General features: G+C 35.6%; 1 protein-coding gene across 1 annotated transcript in view; it reads right to left on the bottom strand.

The window, feature by feature from the left end:
• The window catches only part of CERKL (ceramide kinase like), a gene marked incomplete at its 5' end in the record, with an annotated part of 103,712 nt that overhangs the window by 39,487 nt on the left and 46,041 nt on the right, over positions 1–18,184 (bottom strand). Inside the window, 2 exons of the mRNA XM_019554101.1 lie at positions 5,730–5,861; positions 16,568–16,810. Of these exons, the coding sequence (XP_019409646.1) occupies positions 5,730–5,861; positions 16,568–16,810 (375 nt within the window). The remainder of the gene's footprint in view (positions 1–5,729; positions 5,862–16,567; positions 16,811–18,184) is intronic.

Here is an 18,184-nt window from a genome sequence, read left to right as displayed (position 1 = left end):
CACCTACATTGAACACCTTCAAGAGTAAATTGGATGCTTATCTTGCTGGGATCCTATGACCCCAGCTGACTTCCTGCCCTTTGGTCAGGGGGCTGGACTCGATGATCTCCCGAGGTCCCTTCCAGCCCTGATGTCTATGAAATCTATGAAATCTATGAAACTTGCATTTCTAGGATGCTGCACAAGGAAAAGAATTTACTGATTATTGGAGAACACGATCTGAGAAAGACAGTAGAGATATGCTGCATCTGCTTTAAATGTTCAGTGAAAGAAATTACGGGAAGTCGGTTTCAGCAGAAGTTGAAGGACACTACAAAAATGTGGTCCTAACAATCTAGTCTTAAGCCAAAAAAAAAAGATTTAATGGCGACAACAGGTTTAAAATCCAGGTTTAAAAAGGCTACAGGAGGATTAGAGATAGACACAGAAAAGTAATTCCATTCCACAGAGAATTTAGATGTTTCTAGACTTGGGTCTGTAGCCACAGAATTTCCAAATTGTCTGTGAAAGGAAGTGGGACCTGGGCCCTGTGACAGTTTGAAAAACTTACAGATTATAACAAATTGGCAAATTCTGTCACAAAATAAAAATCCAAATTCTTCTGACTAGTTCAAGTAGAAATATTAAGCAACCTGACTTAAGATTGAAAGATTATATGTATAGCAAATGCTTCATTGCTATCGTTGCTCAAAAGAAAAAATACATGCATGTCTGAATATGTTAAATGTTATGTGTAATTATCTCTTAAAACAAAGGCACAAACACTTCACCTGAATAGAGTTGTAACTGGGCCAAGTACCTACACATAAATTAGCTGACTCCCTTATTTTAATACTTTCCTATATCTCACGTAACCCACAAGAAACTAAGGGATCAGGAATAGTCACTACATAAATATAGACAAAGTCGGTGGACAAACATTCTGACCTTATAATATGTGGGGCAGCCATACATGACGTGTATGACGTATGACGTGTATAAATACTGATTCCTTGGTCACAGTCTAAGGCCAATAGGATTACAACAGCTAATACAGAGCACCAGATTAACTGGTGCTAATACATGAGGGAAAAAGTATTAACATCATTTACTGTACAGTGCGTTAAAAATTTAACAAACCAATGTTTCGATTATTCAGATTTGAACACCATATTTTCTCTCTCTCTTCAAGATCACAATTGTTTGTTTTCCCTTAGGTCTTTTCTTTGGCATTGTGAATAAAAGAATTATGAGGACTCAAAGCCAGAAGGTAGGAGGTGTAATGATTTCTTGTTACAACCAGGGACATGTAAGGCCTACCAAAATGCATATTTCTTAAAAGCAGAGAGATCTCATGCACCTCCAAAAGATGTTATAGTTTCAGCAAAAAAAAATGATTAGAGGTTTCAGGTGTTTCAACTGTTGGCACCAAACTTGAAGGGAGCCTAATTTTGAAAGAGGGAGCCTAATTTTGAAAGAGCTGAGCACTTTCTGAAAAATCAGGCCCCTTCTAAATGTCTCAGGGTGGTGAACTCAAAATCATTAAACTCTCAAAAGCTCAGTTTGTAAAGTATAAGGACTGAATTTTATATGTTGTTTCACTCCTTAACAATCATTTCTAAGGTAGATAAAGGTAAGCATAAAATAAAAGAAAAATATATCTATGTTAACAGAGAGAGATTAATTTAAAATTGGTCTCAATAAGAAAATACTAACATTACTTTTTTTACTGCAAAAATTCTGTAATGGAATACCCCACAAGCAAAATGGCTTGGGTACTCACAGGTAATGACAAATATTAATTGCTATTGAATGTAAATTGAATTTTAATGTTAAATTTTGTCTGAAGATGGCAAATTATGACTTAAAGTAGCTAACATTACATATCAAGTACAAAACTGGGTACCTAAATTCTTTAAAAAAAATAAAAATGTTTGTAAGTATTCATGAGTTCTGAAAATAAAACATACAGTTGTTATTTGACAAAACACTACAATTATTCTTTGTGTAGCACCTGAACTTCCAAAGTACAAGTGAAAATACCAAATATTTACTCAATCACACTTGAAAATGTTTTTTACTAATATACAAATATATAGCTAGCTATTTATCAAACAAATGTAATTTGACCAGTTTGCCTGTAGGAGGAGTGCTAGGCAGTGAATAAACTTAGTATTTTATAAATTGCTTTTTTTCTTTCCTTTTTTTTTTAGTTGGGTAAAAGTTTTTCCTATGTTGGTTTGCAAACACCTGTCAGAAATCATCTTAAACTATTTTTTCTCATGTAGATGAAAGTATGGGTGTATATAACATTACACACTGATGGTAAAGTGTAAATTATATACTTAAAATCAGAGACTAGGAAAATTCAAAATTATATTGTTAACTGAATCATTACTAGCACACAAGGTGCAGGAGACCATTAGATTCTAATAATCCACTTTATACCTTACCTCCTAATTCTTCAGTTGAATTAAATAATAGTTTTAAATGAAATTATTTTAAACACGAATATATTCAAGTATACACAAATACTGAAACAAACAAGATATTCAAAAAGAAAATACTAGTATATGCTATATTCTTTTGCCTAACTGCTTGTGCTGTTTTCATCTGGATAGTCTCACTGAAGCCATGCAACTAATCATATAAACAGTTACAGAGTTAAGTGCTGGTCTATATTTTATCTAATCTGAGGGACTGACCTTGTTCTCATTTAGTTAAACAGGAATAGAATTGGATCCTTAAATGAGAAATGCAGGGAATTGTCACTTTACATGCAAGTAATGTACGAAACATAAATAATATGGTATTAAATTATAAATTTGAGAATGGAAAATGGTTTGGAGTAAGAACGTTTTTTGTTTCGTTTTAAAATCCCACTTCTGTGTACAAAATCCCTCTTTGCTTCACAAAATTTGCTTTTCTTGTAAAAGCTGAATACAGAATAGACTCTGCTTTAAAAAGGTGGATAGAAGCACATCCATACTGGTATGGATATACATCCTAGAGTTGCATCTCTCTGTCTTCAGTCTCTCTGTTAGCTAAACTTATGTGGCAGTGTGCTGACATTACATAGTATTCAACTCCCCTGTTCAGCATGCTGGCGGTTTATTTAGTATCTTGCCCTGAAGTGCCTAAATCTCACCATGCCCTGCAAAGGGAGTCTATATGTGTAACCTAAGGTTCTTTAGGCTGCTTTAGGCACTAGCTACTTAAGAGTTAGGTATTTTGGTGGCTAGCTTTCAGGAAGATGCCACAATGCCTAATTTAGACCTTTACTGGATCTGGTCCCCAAATCAATCTGTCTGTGATGCCTCAACACACTCATACAATGGAAATTCACAAGTAAATGGGATTAAAGGCTGTCCTTGCATGTCTGGGACTCCAACAGCATGCATTAGATTCCTAATAGCAGTACATTGAATCAGTCTGGGAAGGGAAGCCACCAGAGACATGACTAACAATTAACACACAAAAAGAATTTGCAGTGAGAGTTGCAAATACTGCGAAAGCAAAGCACCCTTCATCCCCGCCCCTATTTCTCCAAAGTTGCAAGAATACTCTTCTAGGCGCTTTATAATCAAAAGCTGCAATCAAATAATTCAACACATGGACTAGAGTGATTAAGAACATAGGGACAAAACAAAGTGGCTGGCTTGATCAACCTGTTCATTAGTATCCCTCTCCTTCCACCAGGGTCCATAAATTGCTCTTGTGACTCTGATTTGAGTTAGACAAGGCATTACCACTATTCTATCTGCTTCTCAAAGGAAATCATTCATCCACTTTGCGTCAGTATATCTAAAAACTTCTAGATATTTCCTATATTCTGCCCAAGAAGAATATATTCTTCCATTCCAAAACTAAAGATTTTGGTATATATTCTTTTAGGGGTCTGTCAAAATCTAAAGTGTTATCAACCAGGAAAAGAAACTAGTACTGATATGAGGAACAACTGTGCTTTTGGAAAACCAAGTAGGCAAGTGACGAAGTTACCTTCTCCCTTGTTCCCTGAGGGTGGGAAGAAGAAACACATTTTTCAAAAGTGAAATGCTAGCCTCATTCAAGTCAATAGTAATATTCTCTAGTACTGACTTGGCCCAGAATGGAACTCTGCCAGCCTGGAGAAGGTCACATGACAGCCAAGGAGAAACCCACAGTTTCCAACATTTTTCTCTTTTAAAGGAGAAAATCTGCTTTTAGTTGCGGCAAACAAAAAACCCCAATCCTGTTAATGATATATTAGTTCTTCTTTGCTTTCTAGAAACCTTATTTGTAGATGCTTTTGAAACAGTCATATACTAAAAAATATTCAGGTACTTTCTTGGAGAGTGATTTTCTAGAATCAATGCTGGCTAGTTATAAATGCACGTCATTCTGAAAAATCTAGGGGCACTTGGAAAAAAACCCATAGGAATCTTTAATATAGCTGCAGCAAGGGAGGCCCACCCCACTAGAAAATGGCCTACTCCAACAGCATTATTTTTTCGATGAGGCTTTCTGGCCTCCCGGCACTAACTGCTGGAAATGTAATGGGATGCATTCCTTAAGGGCTTAGCCACAAACTTAATAGCCTTCAAGGTAGACATGAAAAGCACCTTGTATATTTGAGGTTAGAAACAAGATGACACTTTAAATTTATTTATTTACTTTATACAGGTGCATAGGTGATATTGTACAAAACCAGCAATAACCAACATTTACAGAAAAAAATACAAACAAGTCATGAAGTAGTAACTACACATGAGGATAGAGGTGGACAGAAAATGAAGATGTAATAATGTGGCTTTTGCAGATTTAATGTAAAACTGACATAAGTATACAAGCATTCAGGGAAACACGCTTACAATGTAAAAATGAACTTATGCTGGAAAACAAATCTGTGCACTGGTTAAGATTAAGAGCCTGGAGTAAAGGAGACAAATATCTTCCCCCCCATATCAGAGTACCTGCAATACACATTTTTACACATCAACACTTATACATCCACCATCAAATGGAAATATCCACAAACTAGCCTGTGGCTCATCAGTACATACCATCTCATACATAGCACACCCTGTTGCCAAGATGGCTCACAACTAGCAGGCAATTTTAAGCAACCTTACGTTTTCCCTTCTGTTCTCCCAAATGTGTGAGGCCATGGATGAGATAACTGGATTTGTCCCTTTGGTTATAAAAAGTTCTTTTTTTTAGGAGGAAGGGAAACAGGAATATTTATATGGAAGGTCCTGATGGCCTATTTCTTAAATCTAGGGAAGGAATAACATGGTCATTTATGCAATCTCTAATACAGATTTTAAGTCACCACCAGAAAGCCTTCAATTACATAACAGCAAAAATCACAGCAAATTTAAATGAGTTCAGGTTTCATTTTGGCCCTGCTAGGATCTGTACTAAACAAATACAATCCCTTGAAAAAGCTTATATGGGCATGCAGATTAATAATCTGTCACAATTCAAGAACAATCTCTAAATTGGAAGCTTTTAAAAAATGAACTTCAATTAAAATGAAAAAAATGTTATAAACATTACAAAAGGAGAAAAGAAATATAATATATAAATGATAGAATTATTAAAATTAATTGCTGAAGCCAAAAAGATTGTATTTCAGTACATACAAATCTGAATGCACTAATTGCATATAAAGCCAGTAAGGATTAGCAATGAGTTCAGGCTTTCTTGATTGCTTAGGTAACAGTTTAAAAAAAAAAACGGAAATAAATTACATTGTAAAAGCAACTTACCTGTGACGTCAGTTTGGATGTCAGCAAGCTTAAAGAGAGGTGCAACTTGTTCATAATAAACATGAGGAGCTTCTCTTTCATGGCTGTTTGGGTTAACAAACACTTTCAGGGATTTGGGTCTATTCTGAAAGCCTAAAAAAATAATACACACAAAGTGTTTAAATTCATTGTTAGTTCTATAGCTTGAATAATACTTTAAGCAAACATTCTTGGATATATTAGGAAAACTTTACTTCATCTAACCTTATTAGTAAAAGCAAATGTTTGATTGCAAGATTAATAAATTATGTTCTCTTCTTGAATAAATGCTATCATAATCTGACACTAATATTGAGGTTGTTGCCGAGCTGACCTGCTTACATGTTTACATCTAAGAATAATCAGTAAGAATGAGTGAGTCAGTTTGCATTATGAGATAGCGCTCCAAAAAAAGAAACAGGGTTGAAGGGAAGGTAGAGATGCATAAGACAGACAAATATTATCTCTTGGGAATTTAACAGAAAATACTTCTCCACAGAGACTGGTGCTATGATTTGCTACCTTTACTTTCTGGATTTATAAACTATATAATAAGTTACAACACACAGCAAAAACAGGGGTGGGTGGGTGGGTGGGTGTGGGAGTTAGAAAGGAGGGGGAAATGAAATAAAAACACAAAAATAAATTAAGCTTGGCCAATGTTATACAAACTATTACAATTAGTATTTTTAAAAGCATACTAATTTCAATTAAATCTGCTTACATTCTAATTAAGCTTACAGCAAGAAAAATGCTTTCTAAAGAAGAAAGGCAGAAAAATGCTGGAAAATACTTAATTCTTTGTTGTTCATCAAAGCGTTGTTCATGTACCAGTGTTAATTACACTGTATACAAACCCCTGGATTGTCCACAGAATATCAGAAACTAGTTTAAGCACACTTTAGGTAACTTAAAGTTTTACCACTCTAGGACACGTTTATTTCTGATCCGTATTATCCAGCTCATTTTTCATGCATGGGTGACCACTCCACACAGATGAGCCACCAAGCTGCACTCCTCCAGCATCCTATGATGCAGTGTCTCCTGTTCTGTGGACAAACTTTCCACCCCCTGAATTCTACTGCCCAGGGGAAGGTTTGGCACCAAGCCACTCCCCCTCAGATCCCCGGGGGGTGTGACCTTCACACCCCCAAGGACATAACCCCCATGCAAACAGCCTAAAGAGCACATGACAGCTGGCCAGGTCACAGATGGGTCCAGAAATAGGGTCTAGATGAAGTGGGGAAAAACAAGGGCTGGGTCCCCATGGGTTGGGGCTTCTTTTCTGGGACAAGGGCAGTACCTCCTGCAAAAACAACTTCCCTTACTGTTCCCACCTCCCAGTTATCCTGGGAAGCACAACCAGCATTGCCCACACCCTAATCCTAAATCCCAATTTCTTAAAATGTTAACCCTTCTTTAATTTACTTCTCTTTTTCTTTTCAATTTTTTTTAATTTTCTCCTTCAGTAGCTGACTTCATTCATTTCACCACCCTTCTCCAACCCCCATTTCCTTTCCATCTCCCATTGCATTACCCACTCCCATCCCACTAACTCTCCACCTCCCATCTTCATGCCCCCCGCCACCAACCCACTTCCCACATATCGCCACCTTACTCTTCTAAGAGTAAGGATCTGTTCCCTAAAATGCGATTTAAAAATTCCTTAATATAATTTTTTTTAAATACTTCATGTCCTATAGTTGCTCTCATTCTTCTATGGCAGTATTTCCAATGTTTCAAAACTACTACTGTCTCTTTTCTCTACGCTGAACATATTTAGTCCTCTCACTTTCTTCATATAGCTCATCTTCCAACCTTTTTATAATGTCACCTGCTTCTGGCCCTCTATCTTCTCTACATTCTTCTTAAAATGTAGAGCTCAGACCAGTACATGATACTCTAGATGAGGTTCTGCTTTAGATGAGCAGTGGCACCATCACCTCCTATATCTTAACATTCCTATTCATGCAAATCAAAAATTATATATTATTTTTGTTTATCTGAGGGCTTGCTTTTGTCCTTTTTTTTTTTTTTTTTGGAAATAGCTTCTCATTGCTTAATCATGTTGAGTCTGGGATCCACTAAACTCTTAGATTCTTATCAGCACCACTGCTGCTCAACCAATTATCACCCATCTTACAGTTCTGCTTTTCATTATTCATTCCTAGGTGTAGCATTTGCCTGAACTGAACTACATTCAATTGTCTCCAGCCCAGGCCTTCAAGCTATAAAAATATTTTTGAAATCTACTACTTCTGAAGTGTTTGCAATACTTCCCAGTTTTGTATCATCTGCAACCTTGATCTGGACACTCTCTCTTCCAGCATCTAAATCACTGACAAACAGCACCAGATCCAGTATAGGTCCCTGCAGAACCCTGACAAATTTCTGGCCATGCTGACACTGATTCATTTATAATTACCTTTCCTTGCACTTATTGGGTCAATAAGGTACCTACCTAATAGTAAATTTTAACTAGCCTGTGCTAGTTTACTGATGAGAATATAATGTGGGACTGTATCAAAAGCCTTTCTAACATCAAAAATAATCTATGCCCACTTCATATACCTAACTAGTTACTCTGCCAAAGAAGAAAATCAGGTTCTGTGGCATGATTTCTTTAAAATATCCATAAGGACTGCTACCTTTTACTCATCCACACAGTTACAAAGTTCTAAGAAACCAATTCTGAAGTGGAACTGGTGTGGTTAGAAGTGTCTGTGACAGACACCCTTGATGAGCAACTTGAAAATTCCTGAAAAATGATTACTTATCATAAAAACTAATTTGTCAGGGTTCCTTCAGCTCAGCAGACCCATTGATTTGTCTCGTTTAAGCTTTCTTGTTTTTTAGTGTTGCCACATGATGGCGATAGCCTTCTAACAGAAAGTAGATGGCCAGAGATCTTTCTGAACTTTTTCAAGACCCTTCCTGCATTTGATGAAATGAGATTCAGCTCATGAAAGCTTGTGCTCATACATATAAAGCAATGTGTGCGTATGTGTCTGTGTGCGCATATACACACACACACACACACACTACATACATGCACTATTCTGTATAGTCAATAAGGTGCAAATCTACCCTGACTCCTTGCACTGGACAAGATGGGTCTTTTGCTCCCAAGAGTTGCTGCACTTGGAGCTTGTGTATCCATAACATTCTCAGTTTCGACTGGTTTGTAGTAATTGCATATAAGCACACAGCAGACTAACAAAATTAAGTTTAAAATAGCATACACATTTCCCAATGCTTTTACTACATGCTCTTTAGTACACAGATTCAAATTTTGTATCCTCAAAAGTAAAGCCAGATATGTATATATATAGGTATGAATTAAATATTCAGAACATATAAGAGTAGACAAATGTTCACTTCTATCTACATTTTAAAAATTCTTACATAGTCTCATTGTTAAGATCTTGCTGACATGAATTTCTAGTTTTCAAGTTAGGCAGGGCAAGATGGCACCTTAGAGACCAACTCATTCAGAGTCATGAGTTTTCATACACAACATCCCACTTGATCAGATATTATCAACGGACTTGCAGAAAACATGGGTACTAAATAAAAGAAACAAATTTAAATATAAAGGATAAGGAAAGGGGGGAGGAAATGACAAGGGGAGAGGGTATAGCTGAGAAGTAAAGTTTGCTGAAGAGATCAGAAGGGATAAACGAAGCACTTAACCATTGAGGGATATAACAGTTATAAAAAATAGTCCAGGTAATGGGATAAAAATCCAAGAGTTTCTCAGCTGAAATAATTCGCTACCTTCAAGAAAAACAAAGAAGGTCTACATTTCAAGTGCTGTGCCGACTGCTCAAATGAGCAACATGGATTTTAAATAAACATGAAAAAGGTAAAAGACAACAAACAATTCTAAAACTGAAACATGAAATTTGCTCCCTTAGTTTTCTGCAGGACTCTTCCCTTTTGCTCATTTTCTGTACTAACTGGGAAAACCCTGGAAAGCCATTATACCCAGTGCCACTTCTAGATGTCTGTATCATATGGATTTGCATCCTAAAAGAACAATCCTTGGTTTGTCCAAGACACCCGCAGAAAAACAAATGTATTGGGACAAAAATACTGAACAATTAAGACATTAAATGTCATACAACATCAGGATGGTGATCTAAGGGATCTTTATGGGAAATTTATGATGGGTTTCATGCTCTTCCATCAGCAGATATCCTCAAAGAATATCTCTGTATCCTTCCAGGAGCAAAATCTTCAGAGACAGTAATTCAAGGATGGTCTCCCTAAGCAAATAGGAATCTAAAAGCAATATACCTTCTGAAGACAGGTATATAATACCTTCAAAAGCCCCACATATGATGCATTCAAGAGATGGACTGTATTTTAAATCCAGGAGACAAGTCTCTCATTTTGGGTTCAGTTGATGAAACTGGTATGTATACCATTGATGGACCCAACTTATGCTCATTTAGCTATTTTGCCATTCGTTACATCTATAATGTTAATGATTAATCATTATTTTGATCAACAATCTTCTGAAATTATAAAAAAGGAAATAAGGAAAAAGCAACCGTGGACCTATACATTATAATCTATTACCAAAATTATATAAATAAGCAGAACTGCTGAGACCAAAAAGGCACTCAGCTTCCACAAGACATACACTTCTATTATTACGATTGTAAATTCAAGTAGTTTCCTAGAGAATTACAGTAATTTTAGATACTGCCATAATAGCTGTATTTAAGAAGCTGAAAAACTATCAATATACAATAAGACTAGTAAAATAATATAAATTAGGACAAAAATGGGACCAAAGTAATAATTCATAAAAATGATTACGTGTAAAGAAAAAGAGGATTCCTAATTTGATATACCAATAAATAGATCCCTTCTTCCAGCACTTTTAAGCAGTGCCAAACTGGCTCCAACCCACTTGACATGCCACACTCCTCCAAATAAAGTAACTATTTCAACATAACACCAACTCAGCCTAATTAATTAGAGAGTCTTACATTTCCCTGTAAAACATATAAACTACATGCAAAAGGAAATATTAACATGAAATATTAATTTCAAATATTAAAATTGTTCAAATATTAAACTTGAAACAAAGGCTGAGGATGTGTTGGCATGTTCTATATGAATCCAAAAATTTGTGGAACACTGAGCTGTATTGATTAAATAAAAACTTACGAAGTTATAATTTATCATTCTGCTACTATAAAACAGCCAGTATTAGAACAAAAGATTCAAATTAGGGCCAAAAATAAAAAAAAGTGAGAAGAGGAAACAGACAGCAAAATGTCACTATTCCTCTTAACATTCATTAAGAGATGGCTGAATCCAAAATAGAACATTAAAATCTTAAAAGGAATATAAAGTTTGAACACACTAAGGGGTGCAGATTTTGAAATCTTGTAAAAACTAACTTTTAGGAGACCTGTGTCCCACCCAGTAATTTTAACATTTTATTTCATATTCTTAATAATTTTTAAACAAAAGGTATGAACTGCAATCCAAATCACCACATTAACCTACCATTTCTTAAACTGTTATTGAAAAGTAGGCTAGAGATATAATATGGTTCTATTATTATATATTATCTATAATATTATATAAAATGGGATTATTTAAAGCACTATACTCATTTATGAAATAAAGCTGTTAAAATGCTAACACAGAGAGCATATTAATATTTAATCATTTAATTTGGGTTTTTAAAAGATTTAAAAACCCAAAAATTAACAAACTGAGATTTTATTGATAAAAAATGATTCAGGTAAACAAATGCATAAAACTGATCAATTAGCGTCACTGATTGTAGAAATATACATTGCTGAAGTGATGTTTCTTGTACTAAATAGATGCCTACAAATAACTCAAAGATAGTCATGGCAGTAAAACTGGACCAGGAGAATAGTAAAAAAGCTAAATATTTATCAAATCCCAGCAAGTGTTGTTGAAATGAAACAAATAACCAGCTTTGACTTCTAAATCTTGCATGCACTTGAGATTTAACCTTTAATGAAAAACTCTGCACAAGAATAAGTTATACACAGAAATCTTTAAAAATAACTTGAAACTAATATATTTCAACTCCTATTACCAGAATATATGATAAACCAGATTTACTAATAATCCACAGCCGACTTGAGTCCTTCAGCCCCTTACTGTTCTCTCAACTGATATTCTGTTATATTGTTTACTGTAGCTCCCCCATTTCAAATGAACCAGTAGTCTAAAACAGAATGGCCAACTGTTTCTCTGGTACTAACAAATGTGCTAATGTACACTAGTTTAAACTTGATCTATCAGTGAATCAATGAACCATGAAGGGTGGGGGTTAATCAGGGTGTTCTGAAAACAAAGACTCTAGGGCAGGAGAGACGCCACCCTCAGACACACATCTGTGCTGTTTTCAGTACTTAGTTTTATGGCAGTGGGTTTATGTTACAAAAGTTAAGAGGTTGGACTCATGTCACTGTCGTGTACATTCAGAAATATTTTACACAACAGGCGTAATAAGAATATTATACATAAGAAAAACTAATAGTGTGAAAAAGATTTGTCAGGGTTACTATGGATACACCACTGTTAATGCTGAACTAACCCAAGTTAATGTTTAACATTAATGGTATAATTAAAACTTCATGCATGAAGCTTTAGATGTTCATATTAAGTCTCAGTGTGGGAGGTAAGCTGCAAAGCAGCACACAAAAATTTAAAGCACACAAAAATTTCTTATAATAACTACTTCATCCTTTATTCTTTAGATACATCTTTATATTATTCCCACCAAAGACAATAACTTGCATCTAAACTCCCAAAGAAGGATGACTGTACCCAAAGCTTGCTAAGAACTTTTTTCCAACTACTCAGTTGGTCTAATAAAAGATATCACATCTAACCAAAGAACCTTACCTGTCAAAGAGTTAAAGTTTTTTTATGTCCTTTCACTAAATGGTTAAAAATGATACCTATTTATAATCATATGTAAAGTATCTGATGTCTGGGCATTGCTAATTTTTTGTCATTTCATACTAAAAATTTTAATATAAAACATAGTAATTTTGTGGAACAGATCGTATTCTCTTGAATAACATATTATTTATTGTAAACCTTAATTCCTCACATTTACATTTTTGAATAAAACAAGAAGTCATTCTCTTGAAAATGCTGTTTGATTCAAAAGGGAAATATGATGCATGCACATATTCTGCTCTGAAAACATGAAAGAAAACATGAAAAGATACCCTGTGAACCAAAGTTCTAAATAATTATATTCAGGGAATCAGCTCCTATTACAATATGAGTCATACAAGACTAAACAAAAGACAAACATGAAACTGAAGCTCTCCAAAAGTTGCACTACTTGTAGAAAGAACCTCTAGGAACAGGTAATTAACTTAAACTGGAAGCTACACAGGCTGTTCCTCAAAAGGACGGTTTTGGTGAAAAGGTAAACATATGACAAAAACATCTGGTAAAAAAAACAAAACATATCACTGCACACATACAAACCTAGAGCAAAATGCTGTACTGTGCTTTCTATATCTGAATAGGTTGGAGTCTCCATCAGAGCAATCTCTAAGGTATAACTAGGTTGACTTATCTATGCCCTCTGAGAAGCGCTACTCTTTAATTCTCCCAGAAAGCAAGGTTTCTGCGTCTCAACATTCTGCCAGATAGTAAGGTTTACCAAATAATAATTAAATCTATTTTAAGCTATTGCAGCCACATCTTTTATTAATATTTAGCCAGTCCGACCAATAAAAATACATGTTTACCAAGACCTGCTAATGCATACATATACAGTTACTTTGGTAACCTACCTGTTTTTTTTTTTTTTATTTGCTCCAGGCTGAAAGTAATAAAATAATAAAAAAGCAAAACTCTTCCATGTAAATAATACAATATTTCACCGAAAACTTTACCTACATACTTAACGTATTTCAGTGGGAAATGTATACTGAAGATTTGCTTTAAAAAAAAAAAAAAAAGACACCCAAAAGATAAATGTCTACAAAATTTATATTTTGAAGTATGCAAAACCTGTACGATAAACATAAAAAAGTTTCATATGTTCACCAGATTATTTGCTTAAAGATGTCATTTACAACATTCTGACGACAAGCTATAGGGAAAAGGCCATGAAAACTCAATGTTCAGGGTAAACTTTTTAAAAGTTCCAACCAAGAGATATCTAAGGCACCCTCTACACACAGCAGGTATCTTGCAATTAACTGGTTAAGTGTGCAATTACCTTGAGACAAGCTACACATGGAAAGCACCTGTCATGCCATAAAAATCTCCAACCAGCTATAAAGTTAGACCTTGAAAATGCGTCCTAACTTTATAGTTGGTTGCTATTGAGCTTTGATTTGCATGTGTACCAGGGTCCTCCCCTGTGGCTGGGAACCCCGTCAGCTACCATACCGAGACAGGGCTGGGAGTACCACAAATGAGAGGACTCTTGGCCACAGCAGCTGCCAACTCTGGGTCTTGGCAACACCCTGCAGCTGCAGATACTGGATCCCTGCAGCATATCTCCCAAGATCCAGTTGGGTCCTAGCAGCCACAGGACATGGCTGTGATCTCCCAGTTGCAGGGGTTCATGAAACCACTGGGGCTGGGAGACCACGGCAGCTCTGGAGGTGTATGAAGTATCTTGCTTCTTGTTGGTGCAGGGGGAGCCTGGGATTGAGCTCTCCCTGCACTAGCAACATGGCAGGACAGGATCTACAACCATGCCTACTGAAAGCTTGTGCGCACCTTTTTGTTCTCAGGAGTCCTGCTTATTTATGTCATTTTGGTAATATATCGTAATGTATCCAAGGTTGCTTCTTCCTTATTTTCCTTTTTTCATCATTTTTAGAAGATTACTGGTATAAAATAATGATTAATCATCAATATTATAGAATGTAACAAATGACAAAACAGCTAAATGAGCATAGATTGGTTCCATCAATGCTATAAATACCAGTTTCATCAACTGAAACCAAAATGAGAGACTGTCTCCTGAATTTTAAAATACAGTCAGTCTCTTGAGTGGATCATACAAGGGGCTTCTTAAGGATTGTATCTTGAAAAGATTTATTGCTTTTAGATTCCTATTTGTGTAGGGAGACCATCATTGAGCTATTGTCTCTGAAGATTTTGCTCCTCAAAGGATATGAAAATATTCTTTGAGGAAGAACTGAAAACAGCTACAGAACGATTTGCTCAAGTCCAAGAGATTTCCGAGTGGAAAGTCGCAGGGGAATTATTGTTGGCTGAGCCAAAGCAACCCAAGTAAAGGATAACCTAGCTTTCATCAGGGAACACATGGCATCACAGTTCCTAATGGATATATAGGGAACTCTCAAAGCACAACACACGCATTTGTTCTCTTTTCAAGTGTCCTTGCCCTTATGGACATTCTGAGAGCTGCAGGCATCTTGGCATTTTTACAGCTTTAGATATTAAGGAAAACGCTTTGGAATTTCAAGAAGAAATACTCCTGTTTCAAAAACATAGATTTTGAAAGTAAAAATGGTAATACAAACATTGTGCTTTCACTGATAAAAGTTCAGTTCTACAGTAATGGAAGCAAGAGTAGGTCATGAATCACAATTTACTAAAAGAAAGGTCACATTAAAATACAGAAAATTTTAGTTCCACTACTAGTACAGCTCAACGTTTTACCTTGAGACTATATGGTTAAAGCCACAGTTTAACAATCTATAACAAAGAGTATTGCCTTCTACAAAAGAAGTCTCATACTCAGTTACTATTTGTGAAAATTTTGGAGGGGACCAGGCAAAATGTCCTGAAAAAGAACAAGAAATGAGTGTTGATATGATTGTTTCTTTTTTAGGGCCAGGATACAACCCAAAGAACAGCTCCTTTGTTGGATTTCCTACCTATTTCTGTGTTAAAGATTGTGTTTCTCTCAATTGGGAGGTCCCTGAAAAACTCATTCGACAAGCTTTAGAAAAAGTGACTCTGCTGCCATTTTTAAGTGCAGGAATGCTGATAAACAAGGCACTCCAAGCACTTTAATTAAAGCCCCTCGCTCCCTCCCCACCCCACAGAGCATGTGTATAAATGTCCCCTGGGTTTATCTTGTAAATAATGTTTGCACACCAAACAATGCTAGCATTGTGTGGCACCCTTGAATGGATCTCAAGGTGCCCTGGGCTACAAAACCTGAAACTTGTAATTTCTTTACCTCCATCATGATTGAACATTCCCCCCCATGTGGCACTTTTATTTCTATCATCAGGAATACTACTGTATTGTCATCAAGAATTTATAGACATGCTCAGGGAGCAGGCGCGCTTCAATTAGCCCAGCTCTAAGAGCTGAGTTAATTAAATTAATTAGCCCAGCTCCAAGAGCTGGATTCCCCGTATGCCTGAAGAAAGGTGACTGCACCTGAAAGCTTGCCTAGAACTCTTTTCCAGCTACTCAGCTCATCCAATAAAAGATATCACATCTACTCAAAGAACCTTGCCTGCCTAAATATATCCCTGGCATTTAAGGAACAATAATTCACATTTCTATACAACATATTTTAATACATTTATGTCCTAAAAGTAGTTGCTATTTCAGTGTTGCCTTGTGACTTTTTAAATTTTATAGTAAATCTGAATAAGCAATTTTATAAAAGTATTTATTAAACAAAAAGTTCCAACAACTGCATTAATAACTTACTAACATGTAACCATTATATTCTAGGCAATAATTTTTTTTTTAAAAGCCAAGTTATTTGCAACACTACCTGTTGCTAGCATATGCATAATTATTACTCACAGCGAGTATGATTCAGAGATTCTGAAATAACTGCTTACCATTCAGAATTTCCTTCAAACACCTAAACCATTCATGGCAATGGTCTTCACTTAAATTATTAAAATTGACAGTAGAATCCTTGAGCTTATTTTCTTCTTTTTTCAGGCATACAAAAAGTGTGATACCTAATAATGTGCCACCTATTTTCTGCCCTACAAAACGACGACGTTTCAGTTTTACAGAAAAAACATCTTTCATTTCAATGAATTCTTCTTTACACTGTAAGACTGTATTGGAATCACCTGTAAAAGAAATAAAATTGTATTAGCGACTTAACCAGGTCTTAAATTTTTTTTAAATATATAAATTTACTAAGTTTTATATTATAATGGTTTGCTCTAGGTCTCCATCTTTTGGGACTCTACATGCATAATTTGAGGTTTGTTGTGCCTCGTGTATACTTTTTCTAATATTCTTTAGGTTTCAAAATTTTCTTTAAGAAATTAGAAAAGTTTTGATGCTCTTAAGCCTCCTTTTTGATAGTTAAGAAATAGCTGAGATCACACACACCAAAGCTACAGATTTGTTCCATTCTATATTCATTCATTTTCATAAACTATTTTATCCACTAAATCATATCATGTTCTAGTATCTTTCTAGTTCTGGTCCACATTTATTTTATTTTCCTCAATTAATTCAAATGCACAATCATCAGAAATGAGATTAGTGTTGGGTCGGAATACTATGAAATATTAAATCATAAAAGAAAAAAGTTAAATCAAAGCCAAGCCATACACCTAATCTTTATTTTAAATTTTCAGAAAGCCTTTTTCAAAAATAAGTCATATCTGAAAATTTGATGGCAACACAAACCCTGGAAACTGACACTGGGTTGGGGGCACATGAAGGCTACAGGAATTTATAGGCAAATTTCTTATATCTTTCAGAGCCAGACAGATAATCTATGGTTATCTGATTGTGAAAAACAAACTTGAAAGATGCTACCTTAAAATACCTCTCAGAGAAGCACTGATAGAGCCATTTATATCTTATGTAGATCTGCCCCCCCCCCCGCACCACCATCCCTCTCCCACCACCTTCCCTTCTGCCACACAATAGTAAAAGTTGATTCCTTGAGAACAGTTAGAGGCAGGTGTGCCCATTTCTATCTGTATCATGCAAGAGACATCCTGGACAACAGGGGAAAGTTTGTGTACCTTATATTTAATCACTTCAGGTCTAGCATGATAGTTTCCCACACATAAGCAGTCCTCCAACCCAAGGAAGGGAAAGAAATCCTTTTTTATTTCCAAAAAAGATTTTGGATTGTATCTTCCTCTACAGCAAAGCAATACAAAGTTCAGCTATAAGAATACTAGCCCCTTGAAATTGAGAGAGAGAAACCGTATAAAGGAATATTTTTGCAGATTTTTCTAGTGGAGGCTGACAGCCTTGTATTCATAAGGCTGCAGTGAAGAAGTCTTATTATTAGGAGTGCACTGATAAAGAATTTCTTGACCAACGATTATCCAACCACATTGGCCAACGACAATCCAATAACCGTTATTTAGTAATATTGTAGGACATTTTAAACTACAGGCATAAACCTTGTTTGTTTGCTTTGCGTTTATAACACACACACACACACACACACACACACACACACACACACACAC

This window comes from Crocodylus porosus, unplaced genomic scaffold (assembly GCF_001723895.1).
Source record: "Crocodylus porosus isolate Cpor-Errol unplaced genomic scaffold, CroPor_comp1, whole genome shotgun sequence".
Taxonomy (NCBI): domain Eukaryota; kingdom Metazoa; phylum Chordata; order Crocodylia; family Crocodylidae; genus Crocodylus; species Crocodylus porosus.
The sequence above is the reverse complement of the archived record's forward strand: the minus strand, read 5'-3'. Positions and strand labels throughout refer to the sequence as shown.